This window comes from Podarcis cretensis (assembly GCF_951804945.1).
Source record: "Podarcis cretensis genome assembly, chromosome: 12".
NCBI lineage: Eukaryota > Metazoa > Chordata > Lepidosauria > Squamata > Lacertidae > Podarcis > Podarcis cretensis.
The window spans coordinates 49,620,876-49,644,929 of record NC_137181.1 but is presented as its reverse complement, the minus strand read 5'-3'; the positions used below and the strand labels follow the sequence as shown (position 1 = coordinate 49,644,929).

At 40.9% G+C, this 24,054-nt stretch overlaps 1 protein-coding gene across 5 annotated transcripts in view; it reads left to right on the top strand.

The window, feature by feature from the left end:
• Positions 1 to 24,054, top strand: part of ULK4 (unc-51 like kinase 4) — a gene marked incomplete at its 3' end in the record, with an annotated part of 169,697 nt that overhangs the window by 54,991 nt on the left and 90,652 nt on the right. For all 5 annotated transcript variants that reach the window (XM_079947173.1, XM_079947175.1, XM_079947172.1 and 2 more), the window contains exons 25-31: positions 596 to 652; positions 6,525 to 6,576; positions 6,675 to 6,769; positions 9,891 to 9,942; positions 10,042 to 10,183; positions 10,939 to 11,031; positions 12,522 to 12,570. In XM_079947173.1, the coding sequence (XP_079803299.1) occupies positions 596 to 652; positions 6,525 to 6,576; positions 6,675 to 6,769; positions 9,891 to 9,942; positions 10,042 to 10,183; positions 10,939 to 11,031; positions 12,522 to 12,570 (540 nt within the window). The remainder of the gene's footprint in view (positions 1 to 595; positions 653 to 6,524; positions 6,577 to 6,674; positions 6,770 to 9,890; positions 9,943 to 10,041; positions 10,184 to 10,938; positions 11,032 to 12,521; positions 12,571 to 24,054) is intronic.

The window sequence follows — 24,054 nt, the reverse complement described above, 5'->3', positions numbered from 1 at the left end:
CCACGTGACCCGGAAGTGTCTCCGGACAGCGCTGGCCCCTGGCCTCTTAAGTGAGATGGGCGCACAACCCCAGAGTCTGTCAAGACTGGCCCGTACGGGCAGGGGTACCTTTACCTTTACCTTACCTCTGATCCTGAACATGCATATAGCCATAATTAACAAGTAGCCAAAATTAGCCTTATCCTCAACAAATTTCCCTTATTCCATTTTAAAGCCATTTAAGTTGCTCTTTTTGCCACATCTTGTGGTAGGGAACCCTTTAGAACTATGCAGTATGTGAAGAAATAACTCATTTTGTCTATTCTGAAACTTCCACGGTTGAGCTTCAGTTGATACTGAATTCTAGCATCAGAAGAGAGAGAAAAAAATTCTCCCTGTCCACTTTCTCTAAAACATTCATAATTTTATATATCTTTATCATGTTCCTTGCCTTACTTACATTTTTTCTAAACTGAAAAGCTCCAACTATTGTATTATCTGTCTATTACTACTCAACTGTGACTCAAAATTGTCATTTTCAATTTTACTGCATGCTACAGCATATTTACCATGTCTTCCAAGTACTTATTATTTTTCAACGTTATATATCTCATAGGTATTTCGTCCCCAAATTGTAACTGAGGAGTTTCTGTGCAGCTATGGAACTTTGCTGGTAAGTAATAGTTTCAGGTCTTTGTCCATGGAGTTTTCTTGGCAGGGATACTGGAGTGGCTTGCCGGTTCCTCCTCCAGGTGGATCACGTTTGGTCACAACTCTCCACTATGACCTGTTCATCTTGGGTGCCCTCCTCGGCATAGTTCATAGCTTCTCTGAGTTATTCAACCCCCTTCGCCACAACAATGCAGTGATCCATGAAGGGGATCACTGCCTTGAGGGGGTTGAGAAGACTCCCTGGTGAGAAGAGAAGACTCCCTGGAAAAGACCCTGATGTTGGGAAAGATGGAGGGCACAAGGAGAAGGGGACGACAGAGGATGAGATGGTTGGACAGTGTTAGTTTGATGGTTGGACAGCATGAGTTTGACCAAATTGTGGGAGGCAGTGGAAGACAGAAGTGCCTGGTGTGCTCTGGTCCATGGGGTCACGAAGAGTCGGACACGACTAAACGACTAAACAACAATAATAGTTTCAGGTTGTGGAGAACATGCATACATATAACTAATACAAAAACAAGCTATATGCAAAATGGAATACCTACAATTTTAGCAGCTTTTATTTTAATATGTATTGGATATATATTAATTTAACATGAAAAGGACACGGGTGTGTTCTAAACCACTGAGCCTAGGGCTTACCAATCAGAAGGTCGGCAGTTCAAATCCACGCGACGGGGTGAGCTCCCATTGTTTGGTCCTGCTCCTGCCCACCTAGCAGTTTGAAAGCACGTCAAAGTGCAAGTAGATAAATAGGTACCGCTCCGGCGGGAAGGTAAATGGCGTTTACTTGTGCTGCTCTGGTTCGCCAGAAGTGGCTTAGTCATGCTGGCCACATGGCCTGGAAGCAGTCTGCAGACAATTGGCCAACAGAGCAAGATGAGTGCGCAACCCCAGAGTTCTCCGCGACTAGACCTAATGGTCAGGGGTACCTTTATCATTTAAATTTAACATAGTGATATAGGATTCCCTTCTGAAATATGCATGTTCAAGAAAAATATAATATTGTTACTCCCCCCCACATAATGTATATACTTTAAAAACATATTTAGTTAAGGACCCCCAGATGAAGAACTCCGACGTTAAAATCTGTAATGTTTTAGAGAACTGCACTAAACTGTCTACGCATGTTACATTAGGTTCTGCTGTTACACATCAGGTAGCTTGTATTCTACTGAACATCATATGTCCAAAGACAGCCCACAGCAACTCATCTTCCTTTTATCTCTTGTACCTGTCCTTCCATAAGACAGTTCTCTGTTAAACAAGTTCACCCATAGCCACATCTAATAATCTTAGGACCACAGACCCCTATGATCAGAATCAGCATACATTACCTTTCTATTCCTTTTGCTGCCAACTTCTACACAGTTGCTGTTGGAGCTTCATAAACTTTATATAGCCTTTGTCAACCTACCAGAAATCTCTCTTTCACTTACATCAGGTCCTGCAAAACTTAAGACTAGCTTAATTAAGGATAAGAGAAGTGAGTGGGCTGAGTTTTTATTTAAAAAAAGAGAGATTTTGAGCACAATGTAATTATTATATTCTTTTGTTTAGTGTTTCTTTGTCTAGCAATGTTTTAGATGGAATTATGAACAGAATTTTTAGATAATTCTTCATAGCTTGTTCAATTTAATATTGTATTTACTTTGAAATATTATTTTGTGTACTAAAGATACAACCTGCAAGAGTTATATTATTTTTCTTGCTAGCACAGTTGTATTATGTTTAGTTGATGAAATGGTAAGTTGCATAAACTAGAAAGCTGAGACATTTGTCACATACAGCATCAGCATGCTAGCTTTGATATTAACAATAAAATCTGTATTGGGATTCCCAATGCTCCAGAGTGCTACAGTTAAAATGAAGTAGTACTTCTGCATTGTATTGTTAGTTTTCACCATGTCTGCAACAGCTGCTGTGAAATGACTCTATTCTAAGAGTACCATTTTTTCCTTTGAAACCAAATATGGTGAGTACACATGTTTCAGTAACAGGTGCTTAAATTAATGATTTACTTATACAGGAGACTACAGTACTTCCTAATGGAAGCAGTATGGACCTCATGTTCACTTTTGTTGTGTTTCTTTAATTCCAAGAAAATATAAATTATTTAGCTGCAGCATTGTATGATTTCACAGAGACACTGAAATGTTTGTGAAGGAAATATGTTTAGAACCACCATTATAATAAGTTGTAAGCTCACGTAAAAAAATAAAATGCAAAGCTTTCTCTTCTCTTAAATATTTGATTACTTTGGTTTTTATCAGAGGTTGGATTAATGTATTGAGCTACAAATTGCTGTCAAAAAAATTTCCACAGAACAGATGCAATGCAGAGGAGGACAGTATCTATTTCTCATTTCTGTCCTGCTTATTCTTCACTAAAACAAACTTTATGAACAAAGAGTACAAGATATGAATGTTTAATGAATCAGCATATTTGTATATTTCTGTGCAAGGCAAATTGTGAAGAACCATTTCTGTAGTTGCTTCACAGAATAGCGGTTTAAACAGGATGCCACTCATTACAGCTTTACATCAGCCCTATAGTTTTTGTGTGATTGCAGTTGAGGATATGGGTTGTAACTGAATGTAAATTCATTTATTTTAATGTGTAGTAGTTGAAAAGAAACAGTAGTACACTGCTCATATGTAGGCCTTGGCACAAAGATTCCCGGAGATTGAGATTTGTAATGTGAAAGAGTATTTGCATAGTGTCTGGAATTCTGTATCACATCACTTCTCAGGTCTCATCATTTAACAGATGCTTCCTTCTTGTCTTAATAAAAGGTTCCTTCCCCTCCACTCCCCCTTTAATAATGGGGAATAGAGGATAAATTGAGAGCAAAATCCAGCTAAGGTTAAAGTATGTGCTTGTTTTCTTCCACTGAAATCAAATGAGTTTTAAACACCTTGGGTTGGAGTGGATCATTATGATTATCTTGAGCGATGCACTGAATTTTAAGATTGACATATGGTAAAGCTGTCAGCCTTTAGGTTTGTAGTTCGTGGACTGCTATGTCAAAATATTGGCAATCGCTTGAAAAGGTGTATATGTTTTTTCATCCTTCTGATATTGCCTGTGATGAGTAAAAGCAAACCTTTTTGACATCTGTGGAACCAGTCACTTCTACTGGATGGGCATTGTCATTTACAGAGAGTGCTGCAAATAATCTCGGGCATTAAATCTCATATTTGACATGCTGTTTGAATCAGTGTGGCTTTCCCCGACTTTCTCATTCTTCCTTGTAGCCTTAATCTCTGGAAGAGACAGAGAATCATAGAATTGTAGAGTTGCAAGGTACCCCCAGGGTCGTCTAGTCCAACCCCCTGAAGTCCTGCCCACAGTTGTCTCTGGGTTGGCTTAAACCACCAACCTTTGTGTCAGCAGTTGAATGCAATCACCCAGCAGTTGAATGCAATCCTACTTGGTTCTCTTATAGAAAAAGCCAGGCAACCAAGGCAGTTTACGCCCACAACCCAGGCCTGAAGCCTGATTTAAAATTGATGAAACAGATTACTTAGATCCAAGAGTGACTGATCATAACATCTTCTGGATCCAGGCTAGGTTTTGACAGGAGTAATTGATTTGTTGCCTCTTTTAAAGAGGCTGGAACAACTCCCTCTCTCAAAGAGGCCTTAACAACCCCTTGGATCCAGCTGCCCACCTGCCTTCCTGCTATATTTAAAAAGCTATGATGGACAAGGATTGAGTGCACAAGTGGTTTGCCAGAATTGACCGAGCATACTGTCTCCATCAGTGTCCAGTAACTGAATGGCATTTTAACAATATTGGACCAAACAGTGCCACCAAAGCCAGCATGTCTAATTAGGTATTGACGGGGATTTGGTTGTGGTCCAGTTCTGTAATGTGGTACATTTAGCAGCCAGTGCAACCATGCTAAACAACAACAACAACAACTTATTATTTATACCCTGCGCATCTGGCTGAGTTTCCCCAGCCACTCTGGGCGGCTTCCAACAAAATATTAAAAATACAATAAAACATCAGACATTAAAAACTTCCCTAAACAGGGCTGCCTTCAGGTGTCTTCTAAAAGTCAGATAGCCTTAGATTCTGGCTCCAAGGTCTAATACCTTGGAAACTGCCTCAGGAAAGCATCCATGTCTCCCAGTTCTCTCTGTCTCTCTCTCTCTCTGTCTGTCTCTCTCTCTCTCCCACCCCCCTGTGTGTGTAATTTTTAAAATTAGTTTTCAACATCAACCTAACAATAACAGTCAAAAGAAATAAAGATAAGGACAATAGAAATTACAAGTATATTGCAAACACATGCAAGAGCAAAATGGAAAGAAACACCCACTGAGCAAAACTACTGTGAAAGGGTGGGTTTCCTGAAGATAATAAAAACTTAGTATCTGGGATTATGGGCTGACCGAAACGAAAAGTGGCCATTTGGTGGACGTCTAGTACATCCAGGTTGCTTTAGAAAGGTTAGGAAAGGCTACCAGGTTTCTTCAAATTTACCCTTCTTTATTGTCCCTTTGCTGAGGTTGTTCCTGGGGGTAGGGGGGGTCACATTCTCACACCTCCTCTCATATGAGGCGACTGCTGAACACCAAAAGTGGACGAATCAAGGAGATTTTGACTTTACAGAAAACCAGTAATTTCCTGTATGGTTCAGTATAAGTTCCTGTTTTAATCAGTGATTTAGCCAAGGGCAGGTATTCATCCACATATTGGACAGATCGCAGCTCCCATGTTGGAGTCAAAAGGAAAGTCGCTCTAATTATAAAGAGTAGGCTACAGCAATGAAAGACAATACATGTTTGTGTTTGTGAAAAACTACTTTATGCATGTTTGCATAAGACACAGTATTCTTTGTGTTTGTTTGATTTGTGATGTTGCATGCGTTTGAAGGTGTTTCTGCATGTGAAATGGGCTACTGGATGTGCAGTTAGTTGCTGTGCATTTTTATATGTACCCTTGATACAGTTCCTCTGTGGAATGCCATCAGTGGCCAATCAGTTTGCAGAGATGGGAAATGGTGTCCCTTCTATTGATCTGCTTTGACCCATTTCTATTTTATATTTCTTTTGTTAAACAGTAGGGTTTTTTGTTGAAAAAGAGAGGGGGCTATAAATAAATGTATCAAGTTGTTGCTCATTTATCATCAGTGTGCCAGGATCATTTTTTTTATCAGATGATGCTTTCCCCTATGCATCTCTCAGTACTGAAAAGGTAGCCATGTAAATGACCTGATAATTTATATATAACATATATATTTAAATTATGTGGATTACTATTTCTGTGGCATCAGTGACATACCTCTTGCATCCCTATAAAATGTTTTCTATGTATTAAATTGAATCAGAAAAATGGAAATAAATTAAGTGGCACAAGAGAAGAGGGAATAATAGCAAAGTATTTACTTATCCCAGAGCATTAATATTTTATTTTTGCTGCTCCTCAGAAGGATGATTTATTTAGGTTATCCTTAAAATGTAGTAGGGTACAGTTTTCTCTACTTACACATAAGTCTACCCATAAAGTATGAATTATGTGGGGAGATAAAAAAGATGGCACAAATAAGAGAAAATTGTGTTTTCTAGAAGTCTTATGTTGAATTTCAATAATTAAGGTTGCAGTCTTATACTTAGATACCTGAGAATAGATCCTGTTGAATACAGTAGCTCTTGTGTAGACTTGAATAGGATTGCATTGTACTGTAAATGTGCTAAAGAGGCTTAAATTATGATCTCTCTGTGGAGATCCTGCCATTGTGTCACAAAACCTTTAACCTTAATCTACTGTTATTGCTATGTGGCCTTTATTTTATACACATTTATTTAACAAAGCCATAGGTCTTTGTTAACCTTTCTCTTTTTGTGTCTTATTTTTCTCTTCAGGGTTTTGTCAAATTAATAAATTCAGGAGAAACTAACATAGATGGAGCAATAGGTAAGTATAACTATGATATCAATCATGCCCTTTATATAAAATCATTTTTCTTCTCTTGCAAAAGAGATGTACTACAATTTTTTCTCATCCGCCAACAGGTCAAACAGCTTCAGAAGAACTAGTTAAGACTGCTTTGTCAGTATTTGAAGCAATAATGCAACATCCAGTGTTGTTAACGCTTTACCACTCAACGGTAAGTTCTGATGCCACATGCATGCTTAGTGCCTCAACTCTCACTAATGACTTCAGTATTTCCAGATCATTAGGAGTTATTTAGGGTCAGAAATGAAGTGCTGGGGGTAAAAAGGAAAGTGACTGAACTATGTTTGACTCAGGTGGAGAGGGGGTGGGGCAGTTGTGTATAATTTTATTTATTCCTTTAGAAGTACAGTGGTACCTTGGTTCCCAAATGGCTTGGCTCCTGAACACTGCAAACTTGGAAGTGAGTGTTCTAGTTTGTGAACGTTTTTTTGGAAGCCGAACATCCAACACGGCTTCCATGGCTTCAGATTAAGTGCAAGAAGTTCCTGCAGCCAATCGTTTTTGAACCATTTTGGGAGTCGAACGGACTGCTGGAATGGATTAAATTTGAGAACCAAGGTACCGCTGTATTTATATCCTTAAAGGTAAAGGATAAAGGGACCCCTGACCATTAGGTCCAGCTGTGACCGACTCTGGGGTTGCGGCGCTCATCTCGCTTTATTGGCTGAGGGAGCCGGCGTACAGCTTCCGGGTCATGTGGCCAGCATGGCTAAGCCGCTTCTGGCGAACCAGAGCAGTGCACGGAAACGCCGTTTACCTTCCCACCGAGCGGTACCTATTTATCTACTTGCACTTTGACGTGCTTTCGAACTGCTAGGTTGGCAGGAGCAGGGACCGAGCAATGGGAGCTCACCCCGTCACGGGGATTCGAACCGCCAAACTTCTGATCAGCAAGTCCTAGGCTCTGTGGTTTAACCCACAGCGCCACCCGCATCCCTTAGAGGGTCACTATAGCCTTATCTCCCTTTCTCTACCCAAGAGCATCTCCCTCCCCAACACACACACAGAGTGAGAGAGATCCTCCTCTGTCTCTCTACCCAAGAACAGAGGAATTGAAAAGAAGAAGAAGAAGAAGAAGAGTTTGGATTTGATATCCCGCCTTTCACTCCCCTTCAGGAGTCTCAAAGCGGCTAACATTCTCCTTTCCCTTCCTCCCCCACAACAAACACTCTGTGAGGTGAGTGGGGCTGAGAGACTTCAAAGAAGTGTGACTGGCCCAAGGTCACCCAGCAGCTGCATGTGGAGGAGTGGAGACACGAACCTGGTTCCCCAGATTACGAGACTACCGCTCTTAACCACTACACCACACTGGCTCTCAGAAAGTACCCACAATTCTACATGGCTGAGGGGGTGGGCAGCATAGTTAGACAAATGGGGCTGTCCCTGTTGCTCTTCCCATCTCATCAAGTCCTTGTTCCCTCCTATCGGCCTCCCCCTCAGTCAACAACTCCTCAGCCTCCTGCTCTTCCTTTTCTTCCTCAGCTTCCTCACCTCCTTCAGCCCCCATCCCTCCTCCTCCTTGCCCTCCTCCTCCTGCTGTCATCTCACCACCACCTCCTGTCCTTATCAGCCTCCTCTTCCTCACAGTGTCACACTATAGTTCATAGGGCAAGCACCATCTCTCGACAGTCACACAAACTACCACATGGTGACAGTCTTCTACAAATGTATGTTAGAGAGGTGATACAGAGGTCCATAATGACTTGTTCATGACCTTTCCATGTGTTAGTTAGTGGCATGAACTGCAGTAGTGCTCTGTCACTCAAAAGGTGTGTAACTGTAATTATTGGAATATAAGTCTTAGCGGCATTGTGCAGTAATTCATTTGCATGATATATATATAATGTTGGATTTTTTTTAAAGAAATACTTTCACTCCAGGGATGTCTTCTAATTGGTGGTGGTTGAGCATGACTTGAAATCCATGAATATAAATGCTGAGCACCCAAAGGAGCTTAATGCTTTCTTGTTATATTGAAGCTAGACATGTTCAAGGTTCCAGATCAATACTTCAAATATAAAACTTCTTAATAGGATATCCTTTTCTCTGACTAGAAATGTGTGTCTAAGATTAGTCCCAGAGGTTAAGCTAGTTAGTGTCAACAGAGTTCTTTGTTTTCATGAAGTAAAATAGTTTTTAAGCTACCTTGGGTGGTGAATAATAGTTTGTAGAGAGGAGCAAAATTGCTTGCAATAGGAAATTAAGGAAATGGGAATTAATATATGGACGTGATGTTCTCTTCAAACTAATGGACCAGAATGATAAGGTCTGCAGCCAGTAATTGAGTTAATCTATAGGCATTTCATGTACGTATGAGCATGTTCAGTATTATGTAATTAGAGTTGATTATTTAGATTTTTTTTCACACTACAAAACCTTGTCAAGGAAAATTACTTATAAATTAAGTACAAATTAGTCCTGCTCAAGTAAACATCAGTAGTCATTACAGTCATTTATTTGCCGTCATTTTGTGCTACCATGCACAGGAAAGTCCTGGGGTCCAAGGAGCAATACACAACAAGAGGTTTGTGTTGGTTTATTTAGGCTACAACTGTAGTTTAGTTCCAGAGCACTTAAGTCATGCATGATGTAGGGCGCAGTTGCTGGGCTCACCAGTAGGGCATTGGACTGAGGTTTTGAGCCCACCAGAGCATGGACCAATGTGTCAAGCCCTTTAGGGGAGCTGAGGACCTTTGTGGCCCAGAAGCTCTTAAACTGGGACTTTGGGTAGAAAATGGCCACAATCAGAATATATAGCAGAAGCAAGGAATCCATCCCCTACTTTGCCCACTTATGCTTCCAAGCCAATTCTGCCACAAGAGATGGGGGGGTGAATTGCTCCCCTGACCCACTGCTACAACTGTTGCTTTAAGGACCACCATGTTTCTGGCAGGTGGACTGAGTTCTAGCTGAGGTACTTCATTTCCAAACTTTGTGAGCTGAATGCCTTATTGAATGATGCAGAGACTTCAAGCCTGTATCTTAAATAAGCAACATTGTGCCACTGAAGTTAGTATTTTCTTTCCTAAAATTCAATGCCAATTATCTTGAAAATCTATGCTGGTGTTCAGTTAAGAATTGGTGCATTTTTTAAAAAAAATACCAACATATTCTTATTTGTAATACTGAAACAATTTACCTGAGTGAAGTTGGTTTCTCTATTTATGAATTGTAATTTATTATAATTGGGAAATAAACGTGGATTGCCGTATACATGAAATATTGTTATGTCTGTATAATTGAAGCCAGATCTTTATCATGCCTTCCTTTAGGTTATGGATTACATCCTCCCACCCTTAGTTTCTTTGGTCTCCAGTCAAAATGGTAAATATATGGCCACATCAACTGAAATACCCATTTTGCTTTAATTAAGCATCGGTGCGGACACATTCTTGGCACATTGATTCCTTTCTTCTTCTTTAGTGGAGTGGAGACTCTTCAGCTTGCGGTTGCTCTCAGAAACCACATCACTGCTTGTGAGCCACGAGGTCATGGCTGAAGAGAAAGAGAACCTTAACTCAAACAACAAACTTCTGTCTCTCATTAAAGACTCATTGCTGCCTCAGTAAGTACAGAACAGTTTTTCTAATCAAAACTAATTCTATAACCAATCTGTTTTGGCTGCACATTTCTGAACTGCAGTCGGATTAATAAACAGTGTCGCACATTTTTCTGCCAGATGTCTCGGTATAAGAGATTTTATACAGTCCTTCACTATATTTATTGTAGAAACAACACAGCTGCAGGACACCCAAGTTTGCATAACCATTTTACAATCTGCCTGGCTCTTCCTAAAGAGAAACAAGGTTTCCTCTAATCCTCCGAGTTTGATTTAAAAAAAAAAACAAGTTATTTTGCTTCTTCAACTATAATATATATGGGTTGTCCTAATTAGTCCAATTTTCCTTCAACTGAAAAGTGTCGCAGAGTGGTTTCAAGCATACATCAACTATGAGTAAAAAAGAGGACAAAAAAGCAAACGATAATTACAAAAAATATACTCAAATTAATAATAAAACCTACTGCTGAGCAGATAGAAAATTGGCTTGAACTTTAGAAGCTGCCCAGGCAAATCCTGCTACTGCTAATAGGGTCATCCTGTTACAAAAGACTAGCAGAAAATTGATTTTTCTGCTGTTCAAAACACATAGCTTTCCCTTCAAAAAAATTGTACAAGTAGATAAGTCAGTAGAAGGATGTATGAGTGGACAGATTAAGGGGAAGTTCACTTGATCAACTGCTAGCATATTTTCCTGCAGAAAATGATGGGTGAAATAGTTACATTTGTGTTTCACAAGGTTGTTCTTTCTTTTGTTCTAGGTTTGAGCAAATTCTAATGGCACCTGACCCAGTACCTGCTTATGCTCTAAAGCTGTTAGTTGCCCTTACAGAGTATAGCCCCGTTTTTACAAGGTAATCCAATTGTACGTTCACTACTTCTGTGAGCCAGACTCCTCACCTTAGATCAGCTGACCCTTGCTATGTCATATTGTAAACTGCTTTTGAAACTTCCTTCAGTTTTAACTGTTGTGAGCCATGTAGTGTAGGTTCCTGCTGTTTAGAAAAATGAGTCTAAAACCCTCTTGAACTCAAAGAACTAGTATTCGGGCCATCAGATTACATTTTCCTGTATTTTCTCAATCATAAACACATTTACTACAAAGTAAACATCATTGAATATGGTGGGACTTATTTCTGCATGATCATCTTTAGGATTGTACTGTCACTTACTTAAGAAGAGAACTATTCTTACAGAAAGACTCAAACTGTTAATTCTAAGTAGAAATATAAATTTGGATCTAACGGTTATTATAGATTGAGAGGGTTTGGGGGACAAAAAATAATGACCCACCCACCAAAGAACAGCTACAAATGGTGACTCAAGGAATGAATGGCCATAGGGTGGTTTCAATTTCATCAACAATTCTGTGGTCCTCATACATGCTACACATACTCTTACATAATTAGGGAGTATATTTTGAATATAGGCCCCACGGGGAAAGGGCTTGTTACAGCTATGTACAACACCTTAGTCAATATTAAGTTTGGAGATATGAATACTTTGAAATCTACATGGGAGATTTGGTGAGCCTTTATTGAATATATCAACAAGGAACAGTTACATCTGCCCCCCCCCCCCAGTTTCACGAGACACTTGGGAAAAATGAATCTATCAATAAAAAATGTTTATTTTTTATTATTTTTCTCTGAACTCAGGTAAAATTCATCTCCTGAATTGTAGGAGAGCACAGCAGAGTCAGAAAACTAGGGACAAATGAGGCAAAATAAGTCCCTAAGGAGTAACATGGCAAAAGAAGGGAACTTGGAAGCACATTTGAGGTGGTAGAAGTTTAAGGCCAATTGGTCAAGTTCCCATATTTAAACAGTTTTTTAATGGCTTCTGTAGCTCTCTGTTGTCATAAAGTTGAATGTCCTTTATCTGAAACCTGGTGGTTAATCACTTCTCAGATACACAGTATGTGATTCTAATATACTTGAATATATTAAAGCAGAGAAGATAAAATAGCTAATGAAGCATACATAAAAAGCTGCTTCAGTGTATGTGTGTTAATTTAAGTATATCCACTGTAGCCTATTACTTCAAATTATTTTACTGCCTCCATTGCCCATTTGATGGACTTAATGCATTTTAATATCTGCCTTTAAAAAAATATTAATTTACTTACTGTTCCACTCACTTGCTTCACATCTGTAAGGTAGACCAAGAAGTAATTTTTAAAGCAGTATTGGATTTCTTATGTTTTAATAGCTGTGGTAGAACTTATTTAAATGAAGAGGTAGTCAGGGGCTGAGGTTCTGGGTCACAGATTTTAGCAACAAAGACTTTGTCACACTGTTTCATGTTCAATGGTTTAATTTGGGTTTCTGGGGTTTTTTTACAGCCTTGTTGAAGAAATTCATCTTGTTCCAGCTATTTTTCAAGTAATTCTGGTGAGAATATATTTTACAGAATTTGATTTTAACATAACCTTAAAGCATTATTTAATTATGATGGTCTGCTTGTTAATATGCTACTTCAGTGGGCATGTCATTATTTCAAAAAGGCTGTGCAGTCTTATTAGACTGATTTTGTTGTGATATATACTAGAGAAAGTTCTTTCATATTCTCAATATACTGTAGATTGTCATGCCTAACCCTGACTTGGAGCCAGACTCAGACTCCTTTGAGAACAAACCCATTGGCTGAAGATTTAGGGAAGCAGGCAGAGGGAGCAGTCAAACCACCCCTCTGCCCTCAAAATCATAGATGCATAAAGAGTCAAGCCTGAGCTACAGGCCCAGAATGAAGTGAAAGCCCGAGAGCCCAAAGTTGCCATGTGGCTCAGGAGTTGTTGCTGTTGGCATCTGTCTCAAGAGAAAATGAAATGTGCCTCTGGAAGTCAAACAGCTGCATTAGCAGCACCTAAGTGACCTGCTTTTGAATTATGGTGCTGGAGGAGACTCTTGAGAGTCCCATGGACTGCAAGAAGATCAAACCTCTCCATTCTTAAGGAAATCAGCCCTGAGTGCTCACTGGAAGGACAGATCGTGAAGCTGAGGCTCCAATACTTTGGCCACCTCATGAGAAGAGAAGACTCCCTGGAAAAGACGCTGATGTTGGGAAAGATGGAGGGCACAAGGAGAAGGGGATGACAGAGGACAAGATGGTTGGGCAGTGTTCTTGAAGCTACCAGCATGAGTTTGACTAAACTGCGGGAGGCAGTGGAAGACAGGAGTGCCTGGCGTGCTCTGGTCCATGGGGTCACGAAGAGTCGGACACGACTAAACGACTAAACAACAACAAAAGTGACCTCCTTGGGGCACAAACCTAAGCAGTGTGTATGGAGGTCCTGGGTACCCAGACAGCAAGACCCGCCTCTCGGCCTTGCTGATGTGGTTCAAAGGAAAGCAGAGCAGCGCACCAGCTTGGCTGCAGGAGTTGCTGGAAGGAGGCATACAAGCACCATCCAACCGTCTTAGGGACTTTTCATGTGAAAATAAAGCAAAAATCCTACAGTTTTCCTGCAAACTATGTGCCAGGCAGTGGAGGCTGTTCCACTGCCTGGCACACGAATGGGAACAAAACTAGAATTAGTTGGCTCTGCCTCTCATTGGCCACCCTGCATTTAACCCTACCAGTCCTGTCCCAATCCCTCTGGAGAGTAACATCACACCTAACTTTGCAGACTGACCTCTTGCTGCACAATGTAATATATATATGGCTTGGAACAGGGGTGAGGAACCGTCCAGATGTTATTGGCAGTGTTAGCTGGGGCCCTCCAGATGTAACTTATAACATCCCTGTAAGTTGTGGTGAGCCAGGAAATTCATATTAGCTGTGTACCTATTGCATGGGAAAAATACTTCCGCTTGCTTGCTGCATGTGTTACCAGCAGCATCACTGCTTATGGGGACTTGCACAACCTAGAAATCCTGGTTGGCAGCTATGCTGGTGGTGGTTCCAATGAGAAGGAAGAATAAACTGAGGGCAGAGGATTGATTGTATACATATGAATTGTTCTATCCAGAGAACCATGCTCCTTCTAATGAATGAGCAGGTTAGTTGTAACATCTGACAAAAAGAGTATGTTTCCAACATGTTTCGCTAGAACTAATTGGCAACATTATTTATTCGAATTGCAGGGTAGGGAGTGGACAGACTAGCTAAATTACTAAGGTGCTATAGTATGCAAAACTTTCAGAATTGGAGTAACTGATAACAGCACAGCAAGCAAAAATTTAATTGGAGGTTTTGGCTTTTGGAAAATAATTTAAAGATTAGCAGAATATTTATTTCTTTACAAAATCCGCTTGAGTGTTTTGTTGTAAATTTGCCTTTCTGTTCCTTGAGCAATAGAATTCTATTATGTCTTCCTTGGTACTCCTTAAACGCTGTAAAATTACAATGACTTTCTCATTTCATGGGTACCAAGCAAAAGTTTGCTTTTTCTCTAGGGAAGTTGGAAGGAGTGAAGTGGTAGCAATAATTATTCCAAAGTTAATTATATTTTCAAATTAAACTACATCCTTGGGGGAAATTCTTTCAAATCTCTAATTTGAAGCTCTGTCTATGAAAAGGTTGTAACAAGGTAAATTAAATGTTCTTTAAAAAGCTCATTTTTTTCTATATTTATCATCATAGCCTGAACGATGGCCAGCTACACCCAAGATCAGAATAACTTGAAATAACAGCACCTCACTTTTTCTTAATATGTGTTTTATTGGCAAAGCTTTATTTGTAGTTACCACAAAAGTTCACTGAATTTTGAAAGGTTCACAATAAGCCCAGTGACATCATTTCTGTTATACATTGTATGTATAGCTTTGTTTGCCCTGATGGAGTGCAACCCTGCTCCTTCTGCATGATCCCCCAGTGGTCTTCAGTACCATTGAACATGATACCCTCCTGGACTGAATCTGTGGGGTGGGTATCAGTAGCACTGTGTTGCAGCGGTTCTGCTCCTAGCTGCAGGATTGTGTCCAGAAAGTAGTCTTGGAAGAAGGCTCTTCAGCTCCATGGTGTTTTCACTATGGGGCACCACACTATTTTGTCAGCAGTGCAGTTCAACATCTCTGTGAAGCTGTTGGGAGCAGTCACTGGGTGTTTGGAAGCAAGGTGTCCTCAGTACACTGATGCTACCCAACTCTTACTTCTCCATTACATCTGAGTCGGGAGCTTGTGCATACTGGTGGGTGGCTGCAGTGTTGGACTGGATAAGGGTCAATAAACTGAGCTTGAATTCTGAAATACTGAGGCCTTGTGGGTCAAATTACCTGTTCTAAATGGGACTTCACTCCCTTGTAAGGTACGCAGTCTGGGAGTATTCCTTGATTGATCTCTGTCACTAGAGTGACCTCTGTGGCCAGCAGTGCTTTTTATCAGCTCCAACTGGTACACCAGCTGCAACCATTTCTGAACCATGATAGCCTGACCATAGTGGTCTATGCATATTGGGTTGTCAAACATTGATTTCGCATCATGTTTTATGTGGGGTTGCCCCTTGGATCCAGTCCAAAGCTGCAGGTTACTGGCAACATGTTACTTTGCTGCTTAGAGCTGCACCATTTGCCAATTTGAGGTTCAGGATTCTTGTGTTCATTCCCTTGGGCCCAAAGTACCTTTAATACTGTCTGGTCTCTTATACGCCACCCAGTGGGGAACTCCCTAGTGCAGCTAATCCCAATACACTGTCTGTCACTCACCTTAAGCTCCAAATTGATCCTTTGTAGCCACATCTGTACCTGCCCCACACATGATGTCAGGGTATGGGAAAGGCAGGTGTGATTATGTGGGTCTAATTGGGATTTAGACCAGGCCTACACAGGCCTGCAGGCTAAAGGTTTCACACCACAGCCTTATAGTAAGTCAGTATTAGACTGGAGGAGGGCAAATGTTGTCCCTATTTTCAAAAAGGGGAAAAGAGAGGATCCAAATAATTACCGCCCAGTCAGTCTGACATCAATACCAGGGAAGATTCTGGAGCAGATCATTAAGCAAACAGTCTGTGAGCACCTAGAAAGGAATGCTGTGATCACCAATAGTCAGCATGGATTTCTGAAAAATAAGTCATGTCAGACTAACCTGATCTCGTTTTTTGACGGAATTACAAGCCTGGTAGATGAAGGGAACGCAGTGGATGTAGCCTACCTTGATTTCAGCAATGCATTTGACAAGATGCCCCATGATATTCTTGTAAAGAAGCTGGTAAAATGCGGACTTGACTATGCTACCACTCAGTGGATTTGTAACTGGCTGACTGACCGAACCCAAAGGGTGCTCATCAATGGTTCCTCTTCATCCTGGAGAAGAGTGACTAGTGGGGTGCCACAGGGTTCTGTCTTAGGCCCGGTCTTATTCAACATCTTTATCAACGACTTGGATGATGGACTCAAGGGCATCCTGATCAAATTTGCAGATGACACCAAACTGGGAGGGGTGGCTAACACCCCTAGGACAGGATCACACTTCAAAACGACCTTGACAGATTAGAGAACTGGGCCAAAACAAACAAGATGAATTTTAACAGGGAGAAATGTAAAGTATTGCACTTGGGCAAAAAAAATGAGAGGCACAAATACAAGATGGGTGACACCTGGCTTGAGAGCAGTACATGTGAAAAGGATCTAGGAGTCTTGGTTGACCACAAACTTGACATGAGCCAACAGTGTGACGCGGCAGCTAAAAAAGCCAATGCAATTCTGGGCTGCATCAATAGGAGTATAGCATCTAGATCAAGGGAAGTAATAGTGCCACTGTATTCTGCTCTGGTCAGACCTCACCTGGAGTACTGTGTCCAGTTCTGGGCACCACAGTTCAAGAAGGACACTGACAAACTGGAACGTGTCCAGAGGAGGGCAACCAAAATGGTCAAAGGCCTGGAAACGATGCCTTATGAGGAACGGCTGAGGGAGCTGGGCATGTTTAGCCTGGAGAAGAGGAGGTTAAGGGGTGATATGATAGCCATGTTCAAATATATAAAAGGATGTCACATAGAGGAGGGAGAAAGGTTGTTTTCTGCTGCTCCAGAGAAGCGGACACGGAGCAATGGTTCCAAACTACAAGAAAGAAGATTCCACCTAAACATTAGGAAGAACTTCCTGACAGTAAGAGCTGTTCGACAGTGGAATTTGCTGCCAAGGAGTGTGGTGGAGTCTCCTTCTTTGGAGGTCTTTAAGCAGAGGCTTGACAACCACATGTCAGGAGTGCTCTGATGGTGTTTCCTGCTTGGCAGGGGGTTGGACTCGAAGGCCCTTGTGGTCTCTTCCAACTCTATGATTCTATGATTCTATTACTAGTCTTCATATTACAGCTGAGGATGACTGAGACTGGGAGATAGTGCCTTGCCTAAGATGATCTACTTAATTTGTGGCAGATAGCAGATTTAAACAGGGAACTTCCTAGTTCATAACTTAGTCTGATAGCTGCTATGATGATCATTTGATACTGTGTTCTCAAAGAATTAACATTTGTTGTGTGGATAGATGTTTCAATACGGGAGAAGTTATGAGCTAATTATAAACCTCTCAATCTTATTAAACCTTTTGTAATTAATTAATACCTGGGATAATGTTTCCAGGTTAATGGTGCTGCCATTATACGAACACATTTCTGTGTTATACTTCAGTTAATTATCTTTATTTTGAAGTCTGGTAGAATCCAAATGGTATGCACCACTCTAAATATATTGCATAGAGGATTCAATAATTTAGAGGGAGATTTCATTTTCGAAAGGTCAGGTACATACCAAGTACCTGTGTACATACAGAAAAGGTGCATTTGCACAGATGACTAAATGCCTTCCTCGTCATTTATGTGAAGAAGGCATCTGTCCACAGATTAAATTTATTTCTGGTTTAATTTCACTAAACTGGAGAAGTAAATTCTAATGTTATTTTCTAAAATGCAAAAGATGCCTTGAACCTTAGCATTTCAATATACTAAGAGCCTAATTATGCATTGTATTAAATGCATAGTATATAGTAGCATCTGTGGTTTCAAACAAATTGAGAGAAGGAGGAAAATGTTCATTGGGACAATTGTGCACAGGGAGGGAATATTTAACTCTTCCCTCTCCAACCACGATCCCAACAAAAATCCTCCACACACTTCAAGTACTGTTAGAAATTAAGCTTTCAACTCTGCCTTTTGTAAGGCTGACTATGGGCATTGTTTGTCAGGGTGGTGGTTGGGGAGGGAAGGGTTAGACCTCATCACCCTGCATCATTATCATCATTATTTCTGCTAGTAATGATTAGTCTTGCTACCTCGGTGAAACCCAGCAGGATTGTGGTGACTTTATTCCACATTTAGCGGTTTTCCTTGAGACCTCTGTAGAGCGCTGGTCTTTGATCACAGCAAATCTTTCCACAATTCTACCTCAAGTGGGGTGATTTCCCTCAAGCTCATCACAGCTCCTTTGCCATAGAATTTTGTGAAGCGCTTATCAGAGGGCTGCTTCTCACTCTGTTGGAAAGAGCTTGGTTTTGGCAGGCATATGTTCTCTTTGGTGGCCTCCTCTGTGTTTCATATAAAGGTAAAGGTAAAGGTACCCCTGCCCGTACGGGCCAGTCGTGTCCGACTCTAGGGTTGTGTGCTCATCTCGCTCTAGAGGCCGTGAGCCGGCACCGTCCGAAGACACTTCCGGGTCACGTGGCCAGCGTGACGAAGCTGCACCAGCGCAGCACACGGAAATGCCGTTTACCTTCCCGCTATAAAGTGGTCCCTATTTATCTACTTGCACTTAAGGGTGCTTTCGAACTTCTAGGTGGGCAGGAGCTGGGACCGAACGACAGGAGCTCACCCTGCCGCGGGGATTCGAACTGCCGACCATACGATCGGCAAGTCCTAGGCACTGAGGTTTTACCCACAGTGCCACCCGCGTCCCGTGTTTCATATACCAGTGCCCAAAACAGAGCAATTTCTGAAAACAGCACTTCTGAATATGGACGGTCTGATTCTGTACACAGCACATCTGAATTCCAAAGGCAGCAGTCACACCACTGAAGGGGTGAGTGGCTTGCCCTCACTGGTGCTCCTTTTCCTGGGGAGGTCATTTCTCCAAATTCCTGCAGTGGATAAGAGAGTTGTTCTCTGAAGAAGATAAAAGGATTCTCTTCCTTCTAAATCTATTAGTTTGGCGCTTGAGAGAGTTCTTTCACAAGCAAGAAATGCAAAAAGAAACAAGCTTAAATCTAAAAGCCACAAAAGGAGGAGATGCCACAGATCTCCTTCCACTGCAGTTCTGTGGGATCTCTTTCCTCACTATCCTCCCCTGGTTTCTCTCCAGTTGAAGGGCAACACGTGGGTTGTGGCGGGAGCTAAGGCAATTACATAGAATCCAATTTAGGAGAAATTGTGGCACCAACAGAGCAAACTAGAGCAGATGGGGATGCACTTTCTGAATCTGAGCAATCGGTTGCTATGGAAGGCAATGAAGTGGGACAGTTATGTGAGGAGGAGCTAGAGTCCACTAGCTCTCAGGGCAAGCTTTTTTCTTCAGATGTTTATCCTGCCTTGTTGGCATAAAGCTAGACAGATTTTACAGCTTAATGAGGAAATCCTAGTGCAGCTTGAATCTTCTAATGAGTCTTTGGCTTCTGGGGTAGAAAAGGTATTTCCTTCAGCTTCATCTAAACCCGTCACAGTGCCCTTTCCACTAGCCTTTGATTGTGTTTGGAAGGTGTAGTAGATCAGTCCTGATAAGCTGAAACTGAACCTAGATTGGCTGGGAAGCATTATACCTTCCCCAATAAAATTATGCAACAGTTCAATTTCCAGCACTGCAGTAGCCTGTGGTTGCCCTGGTTTCTCTGTTGTCACTCCTTATGAGGGGGAAAGAGGGGTGCAAATGATTCCTATGATAAATTAGTGGTGAGCACATTGTGCAGGAATTTTGAGGCTGATGCCTTCAAGTCTTCAGTCACCACTTAAGTCTTTGCTAGGGCCAGATATATATGAGCCGAGGGGTTGGGATCACAGCAGGATGTCCGTAAATCAATTAAGGATGGACTTATGAAAGCCTCTCATATGCCTGATGCGTCTCTGGATACGCTGCAGTTCAAGGCCAGGTCTATGGCTGCTACCACTTTGGCATGTTGGGACAGTTGGTTGTGGGAGTGGAAGGTGGATCCCAGGCCCCTGGTGACCACCCTTCCCTTTTCAGGTGTCAAACTATTTGAAGAACCACTGGGAGAACATCTTGTGGAAACACAGGATGAGAAGAAAGCTCTTTCCACTGCCAGGAGAGAGGACTGCAAGGGGAAATGGAAACAGTCCACTTGCCCTTCCATGTCCCTTTTCCAAGTCTCGAAAGTATTTGGGTTACAGGCCAAGATGAGATAGTCAGGGCAGGGCAGCTAGAAGACCTTTGCCCTGATCTTCTCAAAATCCTGCATTCTCAGAGGGGCCAGGAAAACACATCACAGCTTGCTATCAATCTGTAAATATGTGAGAATGCGGTGGTGGCCGGGGCACTACATTTTATCAACCAGTGGAGAAATATCACAGATAGATGAGTGTTGAGCACTGTGGTAGCAGGTTTTTTTTAGGGAAGCATCATCTCAAGAGGTTAGGAGTATACTCCACCATCATCTTCAAACATAAATTCATTGTAAAATAGATTTCTGGAAGTGTTGGCCTGACTGCAGAAGCTGCAAGTTTGTTTCTGGGCTCCGCTCAAAGAACTGGATTTGATCTTTAAAGCCTTATATGGCTCAGGACACATATGGCTAAAAGACCACCTTTTACCACATGACTGGACCCTGAGATCATCACTGGAAGCCCTTTTCTGTCTGCCATTTCTGAAACAGGCCTAGAGGATAGTAACAAGATAATTGATCTTTTCTGTAGTAGTTCCCTTACTCATCTTCTGTCTCCTTGTTTGTCCTTTAGGTTTGACTTGTTCTTCAGTCCTGGCTTTCCACTTGCTTCTTGATCCTGCCTCCTGGTTAGCCCTGGGGTTCTTCTGACTTGCACTTCTGGGCTAGCTGCTGGCATATCCCATTCTTCTTTCTCCTGCCACATCTTTACTGTTCAAGCCCCAGCTGTGACAGGCAGCTGGGGGACAAATCAAAAGAAATGGGCAATCTCCTGCTTGCACAAGCAGATGTGGCTTTTTTCTCACACTAGGATAGCATTGGATCCAAGCCTCTGGCTTCAGGAATGAAAGTTCTATTACATTATTTTTACCATTATTTTCCCTCAGCATAGCAGCAAAAGTATTAAAATGCTGGTTTAAATTCTAATTAAAGTCATACATTTTAAATCTAGAACTTTTTTTGTAGCGGGCGGGGGGGGGGCAGGGTTAGTATTGAGTTTTAAAAACAAGACCTACATATATTTATACTGTTTCTGAAAGAGCCACGGGTTATTTTGTAAGTAGACTGGTTTGCCTTTTTCTGTATAGCATAAGTTGCTTGTGATCAGTTTCAGACAGGCTGTGATTAAAATTCACCACACGTAGTTGTCGTTAGGACTCACATCTGGGTAGCAGTGCAGCAGCATATTGCTAAAAGCAAATAGTCTAGCAATTTTGATCGATAATAATGGAGTCTGAGAAAACACTGGAGGCATGAATAAGATTCCATTAATAACAAAAGAGGGAGAAAGAGATGTCTAGTGCAGTTCATTTAATGCAGAACTCCCCTGAGACTGAAGTGGGGATTATTCTTGCTGCCCTTCATATTCGACACAGGTGCAGAGGATGCTGATTGGATGACTGGCATCTCCATAGCAAGGATGCTCATACTCATGAATAAGAGTCTAATTATATCTTAATGATCTCTACTGCAAATAGGAAAACAAAATCTTCGCCTCTGCAAATTGTTACCTTAGTATAGCTGCAAGACTGGAGAAATTTAAATTATCCTTCTCTAATCTCAGGGGGATGCATTGTGAAAAATGAGGGTTGTTTATAGTAGAAAATTAAATTGCTGTAAAAGCTTATTTCAATAGACAGTAGAGGAACCATAATAAAATAATTTTGTAAAAATGGAAGTGAGAGCATGCTTAATGGAACATGATTAGATTTAATTTTCATGCTATCACAATCATTAAGGTGCATTATCATTCCTTACACCTAATTTAGGCTCTTTACCAGTCTCACGGAGTTACTTTTCCATGAGGCACTGAAATACATGTTGTGCTGGAAATAAAAATGACTAATAATGCAATATTGATATGTCCTCTTGAAAACATGGTTGCAGGTCTTAAGTTGAAAACATCCTTAAGTGCAGTCTTCTGTTTATATAAGCAAATGCTTATAGGGAAAATGAATTTCATGGAATAACACAAAGTTCAACATTTATGTGAAGGCTTCAGGTAGTGGTTTGTTTCATTAGCAAGGGGAGTCTCAATCACCAGTGCACATTTTCTCTCACATTAGATCTGGCTTACCGTGCTTCCCAAGTAATCAAAGCAAATATTGTTGTCTACTCCCGAGCAAAAGCCAATTACTTGCATTGATTCCTTCCTTGTTTTACTGATTTGCAATAGCTATTGAGTATATAACTTTAGAAAATGGAAGTTACCTTGCCAATTTATAAGATCCATGTTGCACTTGACTCCAAATCCTCTGATTTCCAACAGATGTTCTTGCTAAGTTGCCCATGAGTTTGTAACATGGTTGTAGGTTTCCAGTGGTGAGTAACTTTACTACCTCATGCTTCATTGCTTACATCTTAGCAGAGGACCAGAGCCTTTCCACATGATGTGGACCTAGTTAAGTATTTCCATTATTAATCATTTATATAATCACATTGTTGAAATCAAACATTTATAAATCCCTTATGATGTGAAGCAACCATCTGCACTCTCTTTCCCCAATATTACCGTAACTTGCATCATAAAATCAAAAACAATAATAAACAATGCAGTTTTGGAATCCAAACAATTAGTCATATATTTTGGTTCTAGATAGGCAGCAAAACCTGAGCTCATCTTATACATAGAACAGAGCTACAATCTGGGTAAAACAAACAACTGCCACATCCATTGACTGAGATGGCTCAGTTGGTAGAGCATGAGACTTAGGGTTGTGGATTTGAACCCCCATTGGGCAAAAGATTTCTGCATTGCAGGGGGTTGAACTAGATTAGTCTACAGGTATAAGGCAGTATACAAATAAATATTTTTTTTAGAAATAGATTATCTTCATGGTACCTTCTAACTCCACAGTTCTATGATTCTATTATACTATTTCACTGCGGGGAAACTAACATACAGTTGCATTACTCTCTTTCATCATGGCTACAAAATAATTTATTTCTCAGACTTTGCTAGAAACTGTTGGTGGAATTCAACATTGCACAAATATGGTAGCTCCATCAGCGCAAGTATTTCTACTTGCCAGACGGAACTATCTCCCCTCCCCTCTCCTCCCCCTAACCCTCCAGAGCGGATTTTGGGAAGAAGACGACACCTGCAATAAATCAAGGGTCTGAAATCTTATACATTACTGGGGAGAAAAGGATAATTAGTCATGGAAGTGACCTTTTAGCTCTTTGTCACAAACCAAATGTAGATTCATTCTACAATTTTAATTAGAAATATAATATTAATTTATTACATTGATATAAAATATATAATATATAAATAACATATATAAATAATACAAATAAAAATTTATACAATAGAATAGCCACCTATCTTTAGACTGTGATTTTGGCTTTCTGGGTGCTGGTAGGAATAACGTATACCAAATTCAGCATAAAACATTGCTGCTGCTTATTTTTTCCATAGACAACCAGTAGAGACATTGATGCTTGCTTTATTAGTTTTCACACAAATGCTACACCAAACAACCTTTTAATATGTAAGACATAACCACCACCCCCACATCATTTCTAGATTACTGTATCTGTAGAAGACGTTTGAGGACTTCACCCCCCCACACACACACACACTCCCAATAATTATCTTGTTTGCCAACAAAGGTC